The 18,769-nt window shown below is 52.5% G+C and overlaps 1 protein-coding gene across 1 annotated transcript in view; it reads right to left on the bottom strand.

The window, feature by feature from the left end:
• The window catches only part of LOC140425677 (tripartite motif-containing protein 5-like), an 83,671-nt gene that overhangs the window by 38,082 nt on the left and 26,820 nt on the right, over positions 1–18,769 (bottom strand). The window contains exon 3 of the mRNA XM_072510173.1: positions 9,352–9,582. Coding sequence (XP_072366274.1) covers positions 9,352–9,582 — 231 coding nt within the window. The remainder of the gene's footprint in view (positions 1–9,351; positions 9,583–18,769) is intronic.

The following is an 18,769-nucleotide window of genomic DNA, read 5'->3' as shown; positions in this document are numbered from 1 at the left end:
ACTGAAAGGTCTGAAGGCCGATAAATCACCTGGACCGGATGGACTACACCCCAGGGTTCTAAAAGAGATAGCTGAGGAGATGTTGAAGAGTTTAAGACTAGGGAGGTTATGCTGCAACTGTATAAGGTGTTAGTGAGGCCACGCCTGGAGTATTGTGTTCAGTTTTGGTCTCCTCACCTGAAAATGGACGTACTGGCACTGGAGGGTGTGCAGAGGAGATTCACTAGGTTAATTCCAGAGCTGAGGGGGTTGGAATTATGAGGAGAGGTTGAGTAGACTGGGACTGTACTCGTTGGAATTTAGAAGGATGCGGGGGATCTTATAGAAACATATAAAATTATGAAGGGAATAGATAGGGGAGGTTGTTTCCACTAGCGGGTGAAAGCAGAACTAGGGGGCATAGCCTCAAAATAAGGGGAAGTAGATTTAGGACTGAGTTTAGGAGGAACTTCTTCACCCAAAGGGTTGTGAATCTATGGAATTCCTTGCCCAGTGAAGCAGTAGAGGCTCCTTCATTAAATATTTTCAAGATAAAGATAGACAGTTTTTTGAAGAATAAAAGAATAAAGGGTTTATGGTGTTTGGGCGGGAAAGTGGAGCTGAGTCCACAAAAGATCATCCATGATCTCATTGAATGGCGGAGCAGGCTCGAAGGGCCAGATGGCCTACTCCTGCTCCTAGTTCTTATGTTCTTATGTGGAGACATAGGTGGCGATCTTTCATGAATCACTGGAGGCAGGGAGGGTCCCAGAGGACTGGAAGGTGGCTAATGTAACACCCCTGTTTAAGAAGGGAGGGAGGCAGAAGACAGGAAATTATAGGCCGGTTAGCCTGACTTCGGCCATTGGTAAGATTTTAGAGTCTGTTATTAAAGATGAGATCGCGAAGCACTTGGAAGTGCATGGTAAAATAGGACTGAGTCAGCACGGCTTCGTCAAAGGGAGGTCACGTCTGACAAATCTGTTAGAATTCTTTGAGGAGGTAACAAGGAAGTTAGACAAAGGAGAACCAGTGGACGTGATTTATTTAGATTTCAAGAAGGCCTTTGACAAGGTGCTGCATAGGAGACTGTTAAATAAGTTAAGAGCATTTGGTGTTAAGGGTAAGATCCTGGCATGGATAGAGGATTGGCTGACTGGCAGAAGGCAGAGAGTGGGGATAAAGAGGTCTTTTCAGGATGGCAGCCGGTGACTAGTGGTGTCCCTCAGGGGTCTGTGCTGGAACCACAACTTTTTACAATATACATTAATGATCTGGAAGAAGGTACTGAAGGCACTGTTGCTAAGTTTGCAGATGATACAAAGATCTGTAGAGCGGCAGGTAGTATTGAGGAAGCAAGGGGGCTGCAGAAGGACTTGGACAGGCTAGGAGAGTGGGCAATGAAGTGGCTGATGGAATACAATGTGGAAAAGTGTGAGGTTATTCACATTGGTAGGAAGAATGGAGGCATAGACTATTTTATAAATGGGGAGATGTTTAGGAAATCAAAGGGACTTGGGAGTCCTCGTTCAAGATTCTCTTCAGGTTAACGTGCAGGTTCAGTTGGCAGTTAGGAAAGCAAATGCAATGTTAGCATTCATGTCGAGAGGGCTAGAATACAAGACCAGGGATGTACTTCTGAGGCTGTATAAGGCTCTGGTCAGACCCCATTTGGAGTATCATGAGCAGTTTTGGGCCCCGTATCTAAGGAAAGATGTCCTAGCCTTGGAAGGGTCCAGAGGAGGTTCACAAGAATGATCCCTGGAATGAAGAGCTTGTCGTATGAGGAATGGTTGAGGACTCTGGGTCTGTACTCGTTGGAGTTTAGAAGGATGAGGGGGGATCTTATTGAAACTTACAAAATACTGCAAGGCCTGGATAGAGTGGAGGTGGAGAGGATGTTTCCACTTATCGGAAAAACTAGAACCAGAGGACACAATCTCAGACCAAAGGGACGATCTGTTAAAACAGAGATGAGGAGGAATTTCTTCAGCCAGAGGGTGGTGAATCTGTGGAACTCTTTGCCGCAGAAGGCTGTGGAGGCCAAATCACTGAGTGTCTTTAAGACAGAGATAGATAGGGGATCAGGGGTTATGGGGAGAAGGCAGGAGAATGGGGATGAGAAACATATCAACCATGATTGAATGGCGGAGCAGACTCGATGGGCCGAGTGGCCTAATTCTGTTCCTATGTCTTCTGGTCTTCTGGTCAATTCTTCTCTGGCCACACGAGAGGTGCTGGAGGACTGGAGGATAGCCAATGTGGTACCATTATTCAAGGAGGGAGGAAGGGATCAACCAGGAATCTACAGGCCAGTCAGTCTAACCTCAGCGGTGGGGAAACTATTGGAAGCGATTCTGAGAGACAGAATTAATCTGCGTTTGGAGAGGCAGCGATTAATCAAGATCAGCCAGGAAGATTTTGTTCAGGGGAGGTCATGACTGACCAACATGATTGAATTTTGAGGTGACCAGGTGTGTCGATGAGGAAAATGCATTTGACATGGTCTACTTGGACTTCACCTGGCGGGTTTTGGTGATGAAAAGAGATTGATGGACTGGCGTTGTTTTCCTTGGAGTCGAGGAGACTGAGAGAGGGCGGGGGGACGACATGACTGAGATGTATAAAATTGTGAGGGGCATAGATTGAGTAGACAGGAAGAAACATTTTCCCTTGGTGGAGGGATCAATGGAGGTTTAGGGGGAATGTGAGGAAACTTTGTTTCACCCAGAAGGTGGTAGGAGTCTGGAACTCGCTGCAGAGACCCTCATAACATTTAAGAAATATTTAGAAAATGTATTTTATTACAAATATCAAACCAGGATACAGCCAATAAACAGTCCGGGAAACATACTTCCCAACAATCAACTATACGGTCTGTACAGATTTTCCCCCTTTTTCATCCCCCCCACCCCCCCGCGATGAACAGCTCTTCAAACACAGTCACAAACATCCCCCACCTTTTCTCAAACTCCCCTGCAGAGCCCCTCAACTTATAATTTATCTTCTCCAACCGCAGGAAGTCGTACAGGTCACCCAACCAAACCACTACCCCCGGTGGCGATGCCGACTGCCACTCCAGCAAAATTTGCCACCAAGGCATGCAGGACTATGAGCGAATTCCTGAAAATGGGATTAGAATACTTGGCCAACGCAAGTATGGCTCCTTTTAATCTTCCTGTCAAAACAGACTATTTCACATTATACTCCATTTGCTAGACCATTGCCCACTCAACTAACCTATCTCTATCTTTTTGTAGCCTCCTTATATCGTCTTCACAACTTACTTTCCTCCCTGTCTTTGTGACATCAGCAAATTTGGCAACCATCCCTTCAAACCGTAATCCAATTCATTTAAATAATTGCAAAAATGTTGAGGTCCCAGCACTGATCCCTGTGACACACCACTCATCACATCCTGTCAACCAGAAAAATACCCATTTATGTCTACTCTCTGTTTCCTGTGAACTAACTAATCTTCCTTCCATGGCAATATGTTACCTCCTCTAAAATAAGCTTTTATGTTCCGCAATAACCTTTGATGTGGCACTTTATCAAATGCCTTCTGGAAATCTCAGTACAGTGCATCCACCAGTTCCCCTTAATCCGCAGCACAGGTTACTTCCTCAATTGGTTTCAAATAAATTGGTTAGATATGATGTTCTCCATGGGTCAGTGCTAGTTTTGCTATATACATTATTTATATATTGGAATGCTGAGCAAAATTTCAAAATTAGCTGATAGTAACAAACTTAGAGGTGTGGCAAATAGTGAAGACAATCCCAATCGACTACAACAGGACGGAATAGGTTGAAGCGAAGTGGCAGATACAATCTAAATAGGTGTGAGGTGTTATTTGGCATAAGGGATTTGGAGAGGGAATGTAGACTTAATGGCGCAGTTATAAAAGGGTTCATGTGCATAGATCTTTGAATTTGGCAGGACACAGTGGGAGCATAGTTATATTGATTGCTCTACAATGAGCTAGCATGGGCTCGATAGGCTGAATGGCCTCCTTTTGTGCCATAATGACTCCATGGACTAAATTTAATGCTCCTCTAATGGTGAATTTGAAGATATGGGGTCTACTCACCATCTACCATCCTGACCCTGCACAACTATACACGGATTGGGGAGCTGTCGAGATGCCTTACCAGCTGTTGGGCCAATTGTGGCCTTTAGGTTGCCAATTAATAACCATTTAAATATCTCATCCCACCATCGCTGGTAAACAGTGGGGGGAGGCCCATGTCACGCGGGAAGCCTGACAGCTTTATTTGTGCAGACTGGTGTCAGGTGAATGGATAAGGGGAAGGACCTCTCTTGAGGGAGGTCATCCTCACTCTTTAACCTACCGCACTCTGGCCTCTCAAAACCGGCCACACCCATCCCCCTCATCTCCTTCACTGGTGCCGGAGACCCTGACCCCAGAGAGACCTCAGAACATCTCCGAGCCCAGGATCCTCTTCATCAGGGGCAGCACAGTGGCTAGCACTGTGGCTTCACAGCGCCAGGGTCCCAGGTTCAATTCCCCGCTGGGTCACTGTCTGTGCGGAGTCTGCACGTTCTCCCCGTGTGTTTCCGTGGGTTTCCTCCGGGTGCTCCGGTTTCCTCCCACAGTCCAAAGACGTGCAGGTTAGGTGGATTGGCCATGATAAATTGTCCTTCGTGTCCAAAAAGGTTAGGTGGGGTTACTGTGATAGGTTGGAGGCATGGGGCTTAGGTCGGGTGCTCGTTCCAAGGGCCGGTGCAGACTCGATGGGCCAAATGGCCTCCTTCTGCACTGTAAATTCTATGACTCTATGATCAGGACTGGCTGCAGTCCCAGCAGTGGCCACCTCTCCTGGTAGCACTGCTGGGCCTGTCTGCCAGCTCGCCGAGGCAGGGCCTCCTCCCCAGAAAGTTCAGAAAGTTTAACCTCCAGCCATTATTTTCAGTGTTAAATAGAAGTGGGACAGCCGATGCGAGCAGGAGAGGGCTCCCACAACCTTCTAGCAGGGGCTGGTTACAGCATGAAGTCCCATTAAACCCAGCTCTGTGACCCCATCCAACACCTTAAACAGTCACTCCTTCTATCACTGACACACCGTGGCAGCAGTCCGTAACAGCTACAAGATACATTGCAGTAACTCACCGGGGCTCCTTTGACAGTACCTTTCAAGCCTGTGATCTCCACCACCTAGAAGGACAAAGGCAGCAGATACCTGGGAACGCCGCCACCTGCAAGTTCCCCTGCAAGTCACTCACCACCCCGACTTGGAAATGCATCGCCGTTCCTTCACTGTCGCTGAGTCAAACCGTTGAAATCCCTCCCTAACTGCACTATGGGTGTGCCTACACCACATGGACAAGGAGGCAGCTCAGAACCTCCTTCTCGAGGGCAATTAGGAAAGTGCTGACCTATCCAGCGACGCCCACATTTCTGGAAATGGAGAAAAGAAAAATGACTCCATGGCAAGAGGCCAACTTGGAGGGGCACAATGGGTTTGGAGGATTTGGGGGCTGGAGGAGGTTACAGGAATATGGAGGGGCGAATTCATGGAGGGATTTGAACATAAGGATGATAATTTTAAAATGAAGGCAGTAGATTGTTGCAGGTAATGTATTGTTTGTTGAAAGTACCTGGATAAGACAAACCACCTGCCCCAGGAGGGGGAGGGAGAGAGAGAGAGAGAGGGAGAGAGAGAGGAGGCCCCTATCCTGGGGGAAAGAGAGAGGAGGCCCCTATCCTGGGGGTGGGGGGGGGGAGGGGGGGGAAGAGAGAGGAGGACCCTATCCTGGGGGGGAAGAGAGAGGAGGCCACTATCCTGGGATGGGGGGAGAGAGAGGAGGCCCCTATCCTTGGGGGGGGGGGGAGAGAGAGGAGGCCCCTATCCTGGGGGGGGGGGGAAGAGAGAGGAGGCCCCTATCCTGGGGAGGAGGAGGGGGGGGGGGAAGAGAGAGGAGGCCCCTATCCTGCGAGGGGGGAGGGGGGGAAGAGAGAGGAGGCCCCTATCCTGGAGAGAGAGAGAGGAGGCCCCTATCCTGGGGGGGAAGAGAGAGGAGGCCCCTATCCTGGGGGGGGTGGGGGAAGAGGGGGGGGGGGGAGAGGGGGGAGGGGGGGAGAGGGGGGAGGGGGGGGGGGGAAGAGAGAGGAGGCCCCTATCCTTGGGGGGGGGGAGAGGAGGGCCCTATCCTGGGGGGGGGGGAGGGGGGGAAGAGAGAGGAGGCCCCTATCCTGGGGAGGAGGAGAGTGGGGGGGAAGAGAGAGGAGGCCCCTATCCTGGGGGGGGGGGGGGGGGGGAGAGAGAGAGGAGGCCCCTATCCTGGGGGGGAGAGAGAGGAGGCCCCTATCCTGGGGGGGAGAGAGTGGAGGCCCCTATCCTGGGGGGGGGGGGGGGGGGGGCGGGGGGAGTAAGAGAGGAGGCCCCTATCCTGGGGGGGGGGGGAGAAGAGAGAGGAGGCCCCTATCCTGGGGGGGAAGAGAGAGGAGGACCCTATCCTGCGAGGGGGGAGGGGGGGGAGAGAGAGGAGGCCCCTATCCTGGGGGAGAGAGAGAGGAGGCCCCTATCCTGGGGGGGGAAGAGAGAGGAGGCCCTATCCTGGGGGGGGTGGAGGGGGGGAGGGGGGAAGAGAGAGGAGGACCCTATCCTGGGGGGGGAAGTGAGAGGAGGCCACTATCCTGGGATGGGGGGAGAGAGAGGAGGCCCCTATCCTTGGGGGGGGGAGGGAGGGAGAGAGGAGGCCCCTATCCTGGGGGGGGGGGAGAGAGGAGGGCCCTATCCTGGGGGGGGGGGGGGAAGAGAGAGGAGGCCCCTTTCCTGGGGGGGGGGGGGAAGAGAGAGGAGGCCCCTATCCTGGGGGGGAGGAGAGAGGAGGACCCTATCCTGGGAGGGGGGGAGGGGGGGAAGAGAGAGGAGGCCCCTATCCTGGGGGAGAGAGAGAGGAGGCCCCTATCCTGGGGGGGAAGAGAGAGGAGGCCCCTATCCTGGGGGGGTGGGGGGGAGGGGGGAAGAGAGAGGAGGACCCTATCCTGGGGGGAAGAGAGAGGAGGCCACTATCCTGGGATGGGGGGGGAGAGAGGAGGCCCCTATCCTTGGGGGAGGGGGAGAGAGGAGGGTCCTATCCTGGGGGGGGGGGGGAAGAGAGAGGAGGCCCCTATCCTGGGGGGGGGGGGGAAGAGAGAGGAGGCCCCTATCCTGGGGGGGAAGAGAGAGGAGGACCCTATCCTGGGAGGGGGGAAGGGGGGGAAGAGAGAGGAGGCCCCTATCCTGGGGAGGAGGAGAGTGGGGGGGAAGAGAGAGGAGGCCCCTATCCTGGGGGGGGGGGGGCGGGGAGAGAGAGAGGAGGCCCCTATCCTGGGGGGGAGAGAGAGGAGGCCCCTATCCTGGGGGGGAGAGAGAGGAGGCCCCTATCCTGGGGGGGGGGCGGGGGGAGTGAGAGAGGAGGCCCCTATCCTGGGGGGGGGGGGGGGAGAAGAGAGAGGAGGCCCCTATCCTGGGGGGGAAGAGAGAGGAGGACCCAATCCTGCGAGGGGGAGGGGGGGAAGAGAGAGGAGGCCCCTATCCTGGGGGAGAGAGAGAGGAGGCCCCTATCCTGGGGGGGGGGAAGAGAGAGGAGGCCCCTATCCTGGGGGGGGTGGAGGGGGGGAGGGGGGAAGAGAGAGGAGGACCCTATCCTGGGGGGGAAGTGAGAGGAGGCCACTATCCTGGGATGGGGGGAAGAGAGAGGAGGCCCCTATCCTTGGGGGGGGAGGGAGGGAGAGAGGAGGCCCCTATCCTGGGGGGGGGGGGAGAGAGAGGAGGGCCCTATCCTGGGGGGGGGGGGGGGAAGAGAGAGGAGGCCCCTTTCCTGGGGGGGGGGGGGAAGAGAGAGGAGGCCCCTATCCTGGGGGCGAAGAGAGAGGAGGACCCTATCCTGGGAGGGGGGGAGGGGGGGAAGAGAGAGGAGGCCCCTATCCTGGGGGAGAGAGAGAGGAGGCCCCTATCCTGGGGGGGAAGAGAGAGGAGGCCCCTATCCTGGGGGGGTGGGGGGGGAGGGGGGAAGAGAGAGGAGGACCCTATCCTGGGGGGGAAGAGAGAGGAGGCCACTATCTTGGGTTGGGGGGGAGAGAGGAGGCCCCTATCCTTGGGGGAGGGGGAGAGAGGAGGGTCCTATCCTGGGGGGGGGGGGGGGGAAGAGAGAGGAGGCCCCTATCCTGGGGGGGGGGGGGGGAAGAGAGAGGAGGCCCCTATCCTGGGGGGGAAGAGAGAGGAGGACCCTATCCTGGGAGGGGGGAAGGGGGGGAAGAGAGAGGAGGCCCCTATCCTGGGGGAGAGAGAGAGGAGGCCCCTATCCTGGGGGGGAAGAGAGAGGAGGCCCCTATCCTGGGGGGGGGGGGGGGGTGGGAGAGAGAGAGGAGGCCCCTATCCTGGGATGGGGGGAGAGAGAGGAGGCCCCTATCCTGGGGGGAAGAGAGAGGAGGCCCCTATCCTGGGATGGGGGGAGAGAGAGGAGGCCCCTATCCTGGGGGGCAAGAGAGAGGAGGCCCCTATCCTGGGGGAGAGAGAGAGGAGGCCCCTATCCTGGGGGAGAGAGAGAGGAGGCCCCTATCCTGGGGGTGGAGGGGGAAGAGAGAGGAGGCCCCTATCCTTGGGGGGGGAAAGAGAGAGGAGGCCCCTATCCCGGGATGGGGAGAGAGAGGAGGCCCTATCCTGGGGGGAAGAGGGAGGAGGCCCCTATCCTGGGGGGGAGGGGGAAGAGAGAGGAGGCCCCTATCCTGGGGGAGAGAGAGAGGAGGCCCCTATCCTGGGGGAGAGAGAGAGGAGGCCCCTATCCCAGGGGAGAGAGAGAAGAGGCCCCTATCCTGGGGGGGGGGGGGGGGAAGAGAGAGGAGGCCCCTATCCTGCGGGTGGGGGGGAGGGGGAGAGAGAGGAGGCCCCTATCCTGGGGGAGAGAGAGAGGAGGCCCCTATCCTGTGGAGGAAGAGAGAGGAGGCCCCTATCCTGGGGGGGGGGGGGGGAGGAGGCCCCTATCCTGGGGGGTGAAGGGGAGAGAGAGGAGGCCCCTATCCTGGGGGGGGGGGGAGGGGGAGAGAGAGGAGGCCCTATCCTGGGGAGAGAGAGAAGAGGCCCCTATCCTGGGGGGGGGGGGGGGGGGGGGGGGAGGAGGACCACTCCTTTGGGCGGGGGGGAAGAGGCCCTATCCTTTGGTGGGGGGGTGGGGGGGGTAGGGAAGAGGCCCTATCCTTTGGGTGGGGAGGTGGGGGGGGGGGGGGGAAGAGGCCCTGTCCTTTGGGTGGGGTGGGGGGGGGGGGGGGAAGAGGCCCTGTCCTTTGGGTGGGGTGGGGTGGGGGGGGGGGGGGGGGGGCGGGGGAGAGGAGAAAAAAAAAAGGAGGGAAAAAAAAGAAAGTACCTGGATAAGTGAGAACGGATCCAAATGTACCAGATTCTGCGTTTCATCATCGATCAGTCTAATTTGATGCATTCTCTTGTTCAGTTCATCCATGTACTCAACACTCTTTGTCAACACCTTGAGCCCTTCCTCTTCGATCGTTTTCATGGCAAAGTCTTCATCTTCCTCCAGGCTCTTCCTCCACTCCGCGAACTTCTTCGATAGATTCCCTTTCAGCTGATCGATTTGTGTCTGAAATTCCAAATCACGTCCTGGTTACAAACTGGTCAGTTACCCTGCGGACAGGGGTCACTTTATTGGGAATCACCACTTCATGAGACCATTGGAATCTTCACAGATTTCTATCGACTTTTTGTTTTAAGAGTGCGTGAATATCGTGATCTCGACATCTCAGCCTTGAACATACTTAGCGACCTGGCCTCTACAGCTCTCTGCGGTAAAGAATTCCACACATTCACTCCCCTCCGAGAGAAGAAATTCCTCCTCATCTCGGGTCTGAAATGGGCGACTCCCTCACTCTGAGATTGTGCCCTCTGGTCCGAGACTCTCCCACAAGGGGAAACATCCTCTCAGCATCTAGTTGGACAAGTTACCAAGTGTACATTCAAACTCGGGAAGTGAACACCTCTGGCAAGGCCAGCAATTATTACTCTGGCCCAGTTGCCCGAAGAAGGTGATGCTGGGCCCTCCTCGTGAACCCACTGCCAGAAGTCATGTCCTGGGCCTGGAGTCACTTATAGGCCCATCGGGTAAAGGCATCAAGTTTCCTTCCCGAGAGGGGCACTAGTGTCTCAATCGATTGAGTTTTTTTATGCCAATATAACAGAGATTTGGTCATTTTTATTGATGCCAGCATTTTATTTCCAGATTTTGGAAATTCTCAATTTTTTTCTGGATGTTCATGGGATGAGGGCCTTGCTGGCTGGGCCAGCATTTATTGCCCATCCCTAATTGCCCTTGAATTGAGTGGCCTGCGAGGCCATTGCAGAGGGCATTTCAGAGTCAACCACATAGATTTATTGACATATTGATAATGGGCAGAATTTTACCTTTTTTATCAAAGTTTGCGGCTCAGACCGGACCCTGGCGTGCCGCCCTTCAGGTGCACGGAGCAGCTTTCACTCCAGATGTTGAGCCGCTTTAAAGAACATAATTTGTGAGTGTGATTTACGCCGTCACGTTGGCGGGACAGGGCTTGATAGAGCCGGCATCCAGCTCCACAGAGGTCAGGGCAACATCTCTAAAGGAGGCCCAAACCCGAACAGAAGAACAGAGGAGTAATATCACCATCAGCGCCCCCAGCGACCGCCGCCACAAAGGTATTGGGGGCTACCCCCACCCCCAGACAATTAAAGTTGCTCCGCCCACCACCACCGCAGAAGTATTGCCGATGTTCCTCCCCCTGAATGCTCGACCCCCCCTCTCGTACCTACATGTTCCCCGCTCACTGCCTGCTCTCCCCCCCATCACACATAAATGGAAACCAACCCCCACGGGACTCGCACAAGGGCCTACCCTGGTACTGCCACCAGGCACAGGTTGGCACTGTCAGCATTGTCAATGTCAGGTTTACACTGTCAGGTTGGCACTGTCAGTTTTACACTGTCAGGTTGTCACTGTCAGTTTTACACTGTCAGGTTGTCACTGTCAGGTTGTCACTGTCAGGTTGTCACTGTCAGGTTTACACTGTCAGGTTGTCACTGTCAGGTTGTCACTGTCAGGTTGTCACTGTCAGGTTGTCACTGTCAGGTTGTCACTGTCAGGTTGTCACTGTCAGGTTGACACTGTCAGGTTGACACTGTCAGGTTGACACTGTCAGGTTGTCACTGTCAGTTTTACACTGTCAGGTTGTCACTGTCAGGTTGTCACTGTCAGGTTGTCACTGTCAGGTTGACACTGTCAGGTTGACACTGTCAGGTTGACACTGTCAGGTTGTCACTGTCAGTTTTACACTGTCAGGTTGTCACTGTCAGGTTGTCACTGTCAGGTTGTCACTGTCAGGTTGACACTGTCAGGTTGACACTGTCAGGTTGACACTGTCAGGTTGTCACTGTCAGTTTTACACTGCCAGGTTGTCACTGTCAGGTTGTCACTGTCAGGTTGTCACTGTCAGGTTTACACTGTCAGGTTGTCACTGTCAGTTTTACACTGTCAGGTTGGCACTGTCAGGTTCTCACTGTCAGGTTGTCACTGTCAGGTTGACACTATCAGTCTTACACTGTCAGGTTGTCACTGTCAGGTTGGCACTGTCAGGTTGTCACTGTCAGGTTGACACGGTCAGGTTGGCACTGTCAGGTTGGCACTGTCAGGTTGGCACTATCAGTTTTACACTGTCAGGTTGTCACTGTCAGTTTTACACTGTCAGGTTGTCACTGTCAGGTTGTCACTGTCAGGTTGTCACTGTCAGGTTGGCACTGTCAGGTTGGCACTGTCAGGTTGGCACTGCCAGGTTGTCACTGTCAGGTTGTCACTGTCAGGTTGTCACTGTCAGGTTGACACTATCAGTCTTACACTGTCAGGTTGTCACTGTCAGGTTGGCACTGTCAGGTTGTCACTGTCAGGTTGACACGGTCAGGTTGGCACTGTCAGGTTGGCACTATCAGTTTTACACTGTCAGGTTGTCACTGTCAGTTTTACACTGTCAGGTTGTCACTGTCAGGTTGGCACTGTCAGGTTGTCACTGTCAGGTTGACACGGTCAGGTTGGCACTGTCAGGTTGTCACTGTCAGGTTGACACTATCAGTCTTACACTGTCAGGTTGTCACTGTCAGGTTGGCACTGTCAGGTTGTCACTGTCAGGTTGACACGGTCAGGTTGGCACTGTCAGGTTGGCACTGTCAGGTTGGCACTATCAGTTTTACACTGTCAGGTTGTCACTGTCAGGTTGGCACTGTCAGGTTGGCACTGTCAGGTTGTCACTGTCAGGTTGTCACTGTCAGGTTGTCACTGTCAGTTTTACACTGTCAGGTTGGCACTGTCAGGTTGTCACTGTCAGTTTTACACTGTCAGGTTGTCACTGTCAGTTTTACACTGTCAGGTTGACACTGTCAGGTTGACACTGTCAGGTTGACACTGTCAGGTTGTCACTGTCAGTTTCGCACTGTCAGGTTGTCACTGTCAGTTTTAAACTGTCAGGTTGTCACTGTCAGTTTTACACTGTCAGGTTGTCACTGTCAGGTTGACACTGTCAGGTTGACACTGTCAGGTTGTCACTGTCAGGTTGTCACTGTCAGTTTTGCACTGTCAGGTTGACACTGTCAGGTTGGCACTGTCAGGTTGACACTGTCAGGTTGACACTGTCAGGTTGACACTGTCAGGTTGTCACTGTCAGGTTGGCACTGTCAGTTTTGCACTGTCAGGTTGGGACTGTCAGTTTTACACTGTCAGGTTGGCACTGTCAGGTTGTCACTGTCAGGTTGTCACTGTCAGTTTTACACTGTCAGGTTGTCACTGTCAGGTTGGCACTGTCAGTTTTGCACTGTCAGGTTGGCACTGTCAGGTTGGCACTGTCAGGTTGTCACTGTCAGGTTGTCACTGTCAGGTTTACACTGTCAGGTTGTCACTGTCAGTTTTACACTGTCAGGTTGTCACTGTCAGGTTGGCACTGTCAGGTTGGCACTGTCAGGTTGTCACTGTCAGGTTGACACTGTCAGGTTGTCACTGTCAGTTTTGCACTGTCAGGTTGACACTGTCAGGTTGACACTGTCAGGTTGACACTGTCAGGTTGTCACTGTCAGGTTGGCACTGTCAGTTTTGCACTGTCAGGTTGGGACTGTCAGTTTTACACTGTCAGGTTGACACTGTCAGGTTGACACTGTCAGGTTGTCACTGTCAGGTTGGCACTGTCAGTTTTACACTGTCAGGTTGGCACTGTCAGGTTGTCACTGTCAGTTTTGCACTGTCAGGTTGACAATGTCAGGTTGGCACTGTCAGGTTGGCACTGTCAGTTTTACACTGTCAGTTTTACACTGTCAGGTTGGCACTGTCAGTTTTGCACTGTCAGGTTGGCACTGTCAGGTTGGCACTGTCAGTTTTACACTGTCAGGTTGGCACTGTCAGTTTTACACTGTCAGGTTGACACTGTCAGGTTGACACTATCAGTTTTACACTGTCAGGTTGTCACTGTCAGGTTGACAGTGTCAGGTTGACAGTGTCAGGTTGACACTATCAGTTTTACACTGTCAGGTTGTCACTGTCAGGTTGGCACTGTCAGGTTGTCACTGTCAGGTTTACACTGTCAGGTTGACACTATCAGTTTTACACTGTCAGGTTGTCACTGTCAGGTTGACACTGTCAGTTTTACACTGTCAGGTTGGCACTGTCAGGTTGACACTGTCAGGTTGACACTGCCAGATGACACTATCAGTTTTACACTGTCAGGTTGACACTGTCAGGTTGGCACTGTCAGTTTTACACTGTCAGGTTGGCACTGTCAGGTTGGCACTGTCAGGTTGGCACTGTCAGGTTGGCACTGTCAGGTTTACACTGTCAGGTTGTCACTGTCAGTTTTACACTGTCAGTTTTACACTGTCAGGTTGACACTGTCAGGTTGTCACTGTCAGGTTGACACTGTCAGGTTGGCACTGTCAGGCTGGCACTGTCAGGTTGTCACTGTCAGGTTGACACTGTCAGGTTGTCACTGTCAGTTTTGCACTGTCAGGTTGGCACTGTCAGGTTGGCACTGTCAGGTTGACACTGTCAGTTTTACACTGTCAGGTTGGCACTGTCAGTTTTGCACTGTCAGGTTGGCACTGTCAGTTTTACACTGTCAGGTTGACACTGTCAGGTTGACACTGTCAGGTTGTCACTGTCAGGTTGGCACTGTCAGTTTTACACTGTCAGGTTGGCACTGTCAGGTTGGCACTGTCAGGTTGTCACTGTCAGGTTGACACTGTCAGGTTGTCACTGTCAGGTTTGCACTGTCAGGTTTACACTGTCAGGTTTACACTGTCAGGTTGGCACTGTCAGGTTGACACTGTCAGGTTTACACTGTCAGTTATGCACTGTCAGGTTGGGACTGTCAGTTTTACACTGTCAGGTTGGCACTGTCAGGTTGGCACTGGCAGGTTGGCACTGTCAGTTTTACACTGTCAGGTTGGCAATGTCAGGTTGGCACAGTCAGGTTGGCACAGTCAGGTTGGCACTGTCAGGTTGGCACTGTCAGTTTTACACTGTCAGGTTGGCACTGTCAGGTTGGCACTGTTAGTTTTACACTGTTAGTTTTACACTGTCAGTTTTACACTGTCAGGTTGTCACTGTCAGGTTGACACTGTCAGGTTTACACTGTCAGGTTCTCACTGTCAGTTTTACACTGTCTGGCTGTCACTGTCAGGTTGGCACTGTCAGGTTGTCACTGTCAGTTTTACACTGTCAGTTTTACACTGTCAGGTTGTCACTGTCAGTTTTACACTGTCAGGTTGTCGCTGTCAGGTTGTCGCTGTCAGGTTGTCACTGTCAGGTTGTCACGGTCAGTTTTACACTGTCAGGTTGTCACTGTCAGGTTGGCACTGTCAGGTTGTCACTGTCAGGTTGTCACTGTCAGGTTGTCACTGTCAGGTTGACACTGTCAGTTTTACACTGTCAGGTCGTCACTGTCAGGTTGGCACTGTCAGGTTGACACTGTCAGTTTTACACTGTCAGGTTGGCACTGTCAGGTTGGCACTGTCAGTTTTACACTGTCAGTTTTACACTGTCAGGTCGTCACTGTCAGGTTGGCACTGTCAGGTTGACACTGTCAGTTTTACACTGTCAGGTTGGCACTGTCAGGTTGGCACTGTCAGTTTTGCACTGTCAGGTTGGCACTGTCAGTTTTACACTGTCAGGTTGGCACTGTCAGGTTGTCACTGTCAGGTTGACACTGTCAGGTTGTCACTGTCAGGTTTGCACTGTCAGGTTTACACTGTCAGGTTGTCACTGTCAGGTTGGCACTGTCAGGTTGACACTGTCAGGTTGTCACTGTCAGGTTGTCACTGTCAGGTTGGCACTGTCAGTTTTGCACTGTCAGGTTGGGACTGTCAGTTTTACACTGTCAGGTTGGCACTGTCAGGTTGGCACTGTCAGTTTTGCACTGGCAGGTTGGCACTGTCAGTTTTACACTGTCAGGTTGGCACTGTCAGGTTGGCACAGTCAGGTTGGCACTGTCAGTTTTACACTGTCAGGTTGGCACTGTCAGGTTGGCACTGTTAGTTTTACACTGTCAGGTTGGCACTGTCAGGTTGGCACTGTTAGTTTTACACTGTTAGTTTTACACTGTCAGTTTTACACTGTCAGGTTGTCACTGTCAGGTTGACACTGTCAGGTTTACACTGTCAGGTTCTCACTGTCAGTTTTACACTGTCAGGTTGTCACTGTCAGGTTGGCACTGTCAGGTTGTCACTGTCAGTTTTACACTGTCAGTTTTACACTGTCAGTTTTACACTGTCAGGTTGTCACGGTCAGTTTTACACTGTCAGGTTGTCACTGTCAGGTTGTCACTGTCAGGTTGTCACGGTCAGTTTTACACTGTCAGGTTGTCACGGTCAGTTTTACACTGTCAGGTTGTCACTGTCAGGTTGTCACTGTCAGGTTGTCACGGTCAGTTTTACACTGTCAGGTTGTCACTGTCAGTTTTACACTGTCAGGTTGTCACTGTCAGGTTGGCACTGTCAGTTTTACACTGTCAGGTTGTCGCTGTCAGGTTGTCACTGTCAGGTTGTCACGGTCAGTTTTACACTGTCAGGTTGTCACTGTCAGGTTGGCACTGTCAGGTTGTCACTGTCAGGTTGTCACTGTCAGGTTGTCACTGTCAGGTTGTCACTGTCAGGTTGTCACTGTCAGGTTGTCACGGTCAGTTTTACACTGTCAGGTTGTCACTGTCAGGTTGGCACTGTCAGGTTGTCGCTGTCAGGTTGTCGCTGTCAGGTTGTCACTGTCAGGTTGTCACGGTCAGTTTTACACTGTCAGGTTGTCACTGTCAGGTTGGCACTGTCAGGTTGTCACTGTCAGGTTGTCACTGTCAGGTTGTCACTGTCAGGTTGGCACTGTCAGGTTGTCACTGTCAGGTTGGCACTGTCAGGTTGTCACTGTCAGGTTGTCACTGTCAGGTTGGCACTCAGGTTGGCACTGTCAGGTTGGCACTGTCAGGTTGACACTGTCAGGGTGTCACTGTCAGTTTTACACTGTCAGTTTTACACTGTCAGGTCGTCACTGTCAGGTTGACACTGTCAGGTTGTCACTGTCAGTTTTACACTGTCAGGTTGTCACTGTCAGGTTGGCACTGTCAGGTTGTCACTGTCAGGTTGTCACTGTCAGGTTGTCACTGTCAGGTTGGCACTCAGGTTGGCACTGTCAGGTTGTCACTGTCAGGTTGTCACTGTCAGGTTGGCACTGTCAGGTTGTCACTGTCAGGTTGGCACTGTCAGGTTGGCACTGTCAGGTTGTCGCTGTCAGGTTGGCACTGTCAGGTTGTCACTGTCAGGTTGTCACTGTCAGGTTGTCACTGTCAGGTTGGCACTGTCAGGTTGTCACTGTCAGGTTGGCACTGTCAGGTTGTCACTGTCAGGTTGGCACTGTCAGGTTGTCACTGTCAGGTTGGCACTGTCAGGTTGGCACTGTCAGGTTGTCACTGTCAGGTTGGCACTGTCAGGTTGTCACTGTCAGGTTGGCACTGTCAGGTTGTCACTGTCAGGTTGGCACTGTCAGGTTGGCACTGTCAGGTTGTCACTGTCAGGTTGGCACTGTCAGGTTGGCACTGTCAGGTTGTCGCTGTCAGGTTGGCACTGTCAGGTTGTCACTGTCAGGTTGTCACTGTCAGGTTGTCACTGTCAGGTTGGCACTCAGGTTGGCACTGTCAGGTTGTCACTGTCAGGTTGTCACTGTCAGGTTGGCACTGTCAGGTTGTCACTGTCAGGTTGGCACTGTCAGGTTGGCACTGTCAGGTTGTCGCTGTCAGGTTGGCACTGTCAGGTTGTCACTGTCAGGTTGGCACTGTCAGGTTGGCACTGTCAGGTTGTCGCTGTCAGGTTGGCACTGTCAGATTGACACTGTCATGTTGGCACTGTCAGGTTGGCACTGTCAGTTTTACACTGTCAGATTGACACTGTCATGTTGGCACTGTCAGGTTGGCACTGTCAGTTTTACACTGTCAGGTTGTCACTATCAGGTTGGCACTGTCAGGTTGGCACTGTCAGGTTGGCACTGTCAGGTTGTCCCTGTCAGTTAGGCACTGCCAGGTTGGCACTGCCAGGTTGGCACTGCCGTTTGGCACTGCCAGTTTGGCACTGCCAGTTTGGCACTGTCAGTTTTACACTGTCAGGTTGGCACTGTCAGTTTTACACTGGCACGTTGTCACTGTCAGGTTGGCACTGTCAGGTTTACACTGTCAGTTGGCACTGTCATGTTGGCACTGTTAGTTTTACACTGTCAGGTTGGCACTGTCAGTTTTACACTGTCAGTTTTACACTGTCCTGTTGTCACTGTCAGGTTGGCACTGTCAGTTTTACACTGTCAGATTGACACTGTCATGTTGTCACTGTCAGGTTGGCACTGTCAGTTTTACACTGTCAGTATTACACTGTCAGTTTTACACTGTCAGTTTTACACTGTCGGGTTGTCACTGTCAGTTTTACACTGTCAGGTTGGCACTGTCAGTTTTACACTGTCAGTTTGACACTGTCATGTTGTCACTGTCAGGTTGGCACTGTCAGTTTTACACTGTCAGTTTTACACTGTCAGTTTTACACTGTCCTGTTGGCACTGTCAGTTTTACACTGTCAGATTGACACTGTCGTGTTGTCACTGTCAGGTTGTCACTGTCAGGTTGTCACTGTCAGTTTTACACTGTCAGGTTGTCGCTGTCAGGTTGTCACTGTCAGGTTGTCACTGTCAGTTTGACACTGTCATGTTGTCACTGTCAGGTTGTCACTGTCAGGTTGTCACTGTCAGTTTTACACTGTCAGTTTGACACTGTCATGTTGTCACTGTCAGGTTGTCACTGTCAGGTTGTCACTGTCAGTTTTACACTGTCAGGTTGTCGCTGTCAGGTTGTCACTGTCAGGTTGTCACTGTCAGTTTTACACTGTCAGGTTCTCACTGTCAGTTTTACACTGTCAGTTTTACACTGTCAGGTTGGCACTGTCAGGTTGGCACTGTCAGGTTGTCACTGTCAGTTTGGCACTGTCAGGTTGTCCCTGTCAGATTGGCACTGCCAGCTTGGCACTGCCAGGTTGGCACTGCCAGTTTGGCACTGTCAGTTTTAAAATGTCAGGTTGGCACTGTCAGTTTTACACTGGCACGTTGTCACTGTCAGGTTGTCACTGTCAGGTTGGCACTGTCAGGTTTACACTGTCAGTTGGCACTGTCATGTTGGCACTGTTAGTTTTACACTGTCAGGTTGGCACTGTCAGTTTTACACTGTCAGTTTTACACTGTCCTGTTGGCA

The sequence above is a fragment of the Scyliorhinus torazame genome, chromosome 6, assembly GCF_047496885.1.
Source record: "Scyliorhinus torazame isolate Kashiwa2021f chromosome 6, sScyTor2.1, whole genome shotgun sequence".
Taxonomy (NCBI): domain Eukaryota; kingdom Metazoa; phylum Chordata; class Chondrichthyes; order Carcharhiniformes; family Scyliorhinidae; genus Scyliorhinus; species Scyliorhinus torazame.
The sequence above is the reverse complement of the archived record's forward strand: the minus strand, read 5'-3'. Positions and strand labels throughout refer to the sequence as shown.